Genomic DNA, 5,000 nt, shown 5'->3' with positions numbered 1-5,000 from the left:
ACACACACAACAGGTCGTATCTATTCAATAAACTAACATTCCTTCACATACGTTTAAGCAGCGGATAACAAACACACTCTTCACCAAAACCATGTTTCTTCCAAATAAAGATAACAAACAACAGACGACAAACAAACAACAAAAAAATTAAACAGACGACAAAGAAAAAAAAATAAACAGGCGACAAACAAAGACAACAAACAACAGGTGACAAAACATTAGATAAACAACAGAACAAGCAACAAATGACGAACAAAGACAACAAAAAAACGAAAGCAGCAAACAACAGAACAAGCAACAAATGACAAACAAAGCCACAAACAACAAACAAAGCCAACAAACACACACAAGACCGGAAAACTGACCCACACTCATCCCCACGAACGTCATAGTCCTCCTGAACAAAAAAATTCACTCATAAAAGAGCATGTGTCAACCTCATCCTCATAGACATTAAGTTCCCTTCAAAACAAACAAATAAACAAACGTATATATGAAAATAAAACAAGAAACTAACAAACAACACTCATCTTCAAAGACCTACTGTCTCTCCAACAGCAATGACGACAAACAAAACAAATGACAGGCAACAAAAACAAATAACAAATGAGAGGCAACAAACAAAACAAACAACAAACAAGAACAGGAAACCAACAGACACCCATCCCTGAATGCTTTCTTTTCCTCTCCAACAAAGAACAAACAAACACAACAAACGCGCATAAAAAACGTGAAAACTACTCTCCCAACAAACAAGAGAGACAAACAACAAAAAACAAACACACATAAATGAACGGGAAGCCAACTCACCCTCATCCAAACAAACAAACAACAAACGTCAATCAAACAAAACAAACAAACAAACAACTCCATTCACCTATTCTCTCTCTCCAAGAAACAAACAAATAACTTCTCTTCCGTCTCTACAAACAAACAAAACAAACAACAAACATCAAACAAACTCACCCTCATCCTCGAAGACATCCTCCTCCTCCAACAAACAACAAACCCACTCACCCTCAACAAACAACAAACAAACAAAACAAAAACAAACCCCAACCCACTCACCCTCCTCCTCCTCCAACAAACAAACAAACAAAGCCCCATCCCCACTCACCCTCGTCCTCGAACACATCCTCCTCCTCCAACAAACAAACAAACAAACAAAGCCCCATCCCCACTCACCCTCGTCCTCGAACACATCCTCCTCCTCGAGTCCTCCGCACGTGCGGTACGGGACCTTCTTCTTCCTCTTGGGGTCAGGATACACGCCCCGGATGCTGATCGTAGGATGGTCTAGGATGCCCCCCGCCAGGATGCGCGAGAAATCCTGCTCCAGTTGGTGGGCTTGGGGGCCTGTGGAGAGAGAGAGAAAAAAAAGGGGGGTGGGGTGGGGAAGGAAGGAAGGGGTGGGGGTGTGAGTGGGGGTAGGGGGTGAGTGGGGTAGGGTGGGAGGAAGGGGAGGAGGAGGGGGTAGGGTGGGAGGAAGGGAGGTAGGGGTGGGTGAATCGAGGAGGAGGGGAGGAGGGAGGAGGAGGGGGGAAGGGTGGGAGGAAGGGGGCAGGGAGTGAGTCGGGGAGGATCAGGGAGGAGGTAGGGGTATGTGTGGGGGGGAAGAGGGTGAAAGGGTGAAAGGGGGTGAGGGTGATTGGGGGGTGGGGGAAAGGTTAGTGGGGGTTAGTAAGGACGATGGGGAACGGTGGGGGTGGGGATGAGGGTGGATGAGGGTGAGTATATTGGGAGAAAAGTGCGTGAGGGAGAGTGAGTGAGTTGGAGGGTGAAGATGGTGAGAGGTGTAAGCGGGGGGGATGGTGAGTGCGTTAAGTGGTGTGAGGGAGAAGGGGGGAGGGTGATGAGTGGTGTGAGGGAGAAGGGGGGAGGGTGATGAGGGGATGAGTGAGGGTAAGGGAGAAGGGTAATGAGGGTGAGACGGAGTAAGGGTGTGAGGGTGGGGGGGGAGGGGGGAGGCAAGACGTTAAGCTTCCAAAAAAAACTCAAATGAACAAATGAACAAACAAACAAATGGACAAAAATAGAGAGACAAAAAATACATATGAACAAAAATGAACAAAAAAACGAAAATAAACCATAACGTCAATAACTAAAATACATTTCCTAACTTAAAGAACTACCATTAAAAGAAGAAGAAAAAGAAAAAAAAAAGACTGCCAGTACGATCCATAATGATAAAATTCTTTTTTTTTAGCAATTAAATATATCTTTAAAGCATAATGTTTATGCTTTTATTTTTAACACTTCTTGTTACATATTTTTACTTATGAGACATTTCTTCACAGACTTTTAAACGTCTTAAATATTTCTAACATTTTAATCACACAAGGTATTCGCCACTAATGACCTTAGCTGTTAACGCGGTAAATAATTTTATCAATAATCAATCAGTCTTAACAATGTAGGCATCGACCGACCTACTAACTCCTCTAGTAATGATCATTATCAAAATACCTTCAATCATTTACGATTCAATAATGATCATGAACTAGTTAATAATATTTTGAATATATCTGGTATGAAATAATGATGATCCTAATTTAGATACCCATAATGTCCAACAAAGAACAGGATTTTGAAGGATCATAATACTCAAAAATACCCAATTATAATCCTAAACCAGATTCTAAAAAAAAAAATTATCCAAAATTATCCAAATCCACATACTCAATATCCTACGATAATTCGTGTGTAAATAATTATAATATAAAGAAAAAGAAAAAGAAAGACCCACATGCTACTTATATCCAAAACTAATCCTAATAGATAATAATACTTATATTCTCCTAAAATATCCACATCCGCATATTCCTAATATCCAATAATGATTATATTTCATGTCCTCATAATCACTCACATACTACTGATATTCAATAACAATTACATCCAAAGTCTTTAAAAATCCAAAAAATACCCACCAACGTACTCATAACATAAAAGAATTATCCTAACCAACATACTCATTATTTCCAAAAATATCCGACCATATTCCGATAACAAAAAAAAAAAAAAAAAATGCACCTACGTACTCCTAAAATCCCCATCCTCATCATATCCACGAATGATCCTGATACCCTTAATCCCCCTAATCCCCTACCCCCCCCCTCAGTGCCACTTACCCATGAAGTTGACGACGAAGGTGGCACACTTCTGGTCCACCGACTCGCTCACCGTCTGCAGGTCGGCGGCGAGGTACCACTCAGGGGCGCCAAGGACCTCGCGAATGTCGTCCATCACGCGAATCCTTTATAAGAGGGGGAGAGGGAGAGGGAGAGGGAAGGAGGGAGGGAGGGAGGGAGGGAGGGAGGGAGGGAGGGAGGGAGGGAGGGGAGGGGAGGGAGGGAGGGAGAGGGAGAGGGAGAGGGAGAGGGAGAGGGAGAGAGAGAGAGAGATAGACAGACAGACAGGTAGATAGAGAGAGAGACAGAGAGATTGAGAGATAGACAGACAGGTAGATAGATGGATAGATAGAGAGGAAAGATTTATGCATTAAAATATATATATATATATATATATATATATATATATATATATATAATATATATATATATATATATATATATATATATATGTATATATATATATATATTATATATATATATATATATATTATATATATATATATATATATTAATATATATATATATATATATATATATATATATATATATATAACACAGATAAACAAATACCACACAAAAAACCAACAACACATCTTCCCAAGCAGTCGAAAAAAAAACCCTTGAATATTGCCACAAAATCGAAAACAAAACAAAACACCAGAGGACTCACAACGAGAACTTGGGGGGCTTCCTGATGAGGACCCACTTGATGATGTCGTTGTCAGGCTCGATGTTGGCGCAGGCGAAGCGCTCCACGCCCGCGTTCTCCCGGTGGATGATGATGGCCTTGTTCATGATGCCGTGCGGGCCAGCTGTGGAATGGGGGGGGGGGATGTAGAGAGGCTGTAAGGGTGTGGTTGGGGGATTTTTCGAGACTTTTTTTCTCTCTCTCTCTGTTTCTGGTTTGTTTTCTTTCTTTCTCTTTCTCTCTCTCTCTCTCTCTCTCTCTCTCTGTGTGTCTCCCTCTCCCTCTTTCTCTGTTTCTCTCTCTCTCACACACACAAAACGGTATATTTTCATGAAAATGTTTATTCTCTTCTTTGAATCTCTTATCACGTTGAACACTTTATTTTAGATTCTCTCTCTCTCTCTCTACCTCCTCTCCACTCTCCCTCCACCTCTCCTACATTCTCTCCACACACCCTACACCACACCTAAACCCCTTCCACCTCCCTTTCCATCTCCCCCTCCACCTCACCTAATTCCCTCCCCTTCCCCCTCTCCCCCACTCCCTTCCCCTTCCCCCTCTCCCCCACTCCCTTCCCCTTCCCCCTGTCCCTCCACTTCCCCTCCACCTTACGTAACCCTCTCCCTTTCCCCCTTCCCTCCACTCCCTTCTCCCTCTCCCTATACTCCCCTTCCACCTAGCATAACCACCTCTCCCTCCTCTTTCCCTTCCCCCTCTCCTCCTCCACCTCACCTAACCCGCTTCCCATCAGACTCTTCCTCCTCCTCCCCTTCCCCCTCCCCCCTACTCCCTCTTCCCTTCCCATTCTCCCTCTACTCCCCTTTCCCTTCCCCCTCTACTCCCCATCAGCCTCCACCTCCTCCTCCCCTTCCCACTCCCCCTCTACTCCCCCTCCTCCTCCCCTCCCCCTCCCAGTCCCCTTCCCCTCCCCCTCCCAGTCCCCTTCCCCCTCCCCCCTTCCAACCGCAACTCACTCAAGGGAAGGTTCTTATCGACGAACACGTATCTCTGGTCTCCAACGTCGATGGGGCCGAGCCTGCCGGAGAGATCGCCGACGTCGCAGCGCAGGGGGACCTCGGGGCTGCACTCGCGCTCGTAGTAGTCTTTCTGAAGGCGTGGAAGAAGAAGGAGGTGTGTGTGGGGGGGGGGAAGAGAGGGGGGAGGAGGTGTGGGGGGGG

At 44.5% G+C, this 5,000-nt stretch overlaps 1 protein-coding gene across 1 annotated transcript in view; it reads right to left on the bottom strand.

Annotated features, from left to right (window-relative positions):
- Positions 1-5,000, bottom strand: part of LOC119578625 — a 66,905-nt gene that overhangs the window by 1,099 nt on the left and 60,806 nt on the right. The window contains exons 12-15 of the mRNA XM_037926187.1: positions 4,797-4,929; positions 3,805-3,946; positions 3,132-3,256; positions 1,186-1,356 (exon numbers count right to left, since the gene is read on the bottom strand). Of these exons, the coding sequence (XP_037782115.1) occupies positions 1,186-1,356; positions 3,132-3,256; positions 3,805-3,946; positions 4,797-4,929 (571 nt within the window). The remainder of the gene's footprint in view (positions 1-1,185; positions 1,357-3,131; positions 3,257-3,804; positions 3,947-4,796; positions 4,930-5,000) is intronic.

Source organism: Penaeus monodon, chromosome 11 (assembly GCF_015228065.2).
Source record: "Penaeus monodon isolate SGIC_2016 chromosome 11, NSTDA_Pmon_1, whole genome shotgun sequence".
Taxonomy (NCBI): domain Eukaryota; kingdom Metazoa; phylum Arthropoda; class Malacostraca; order Decapoda; family Penaeidae; genus Penaeus; species Penaeus monodon.
The sequence above is the reverse complement of the archived record's forward strand: the minus strand, read 5'-3'. Positions and strand labels throughout refer to the sequence as shown.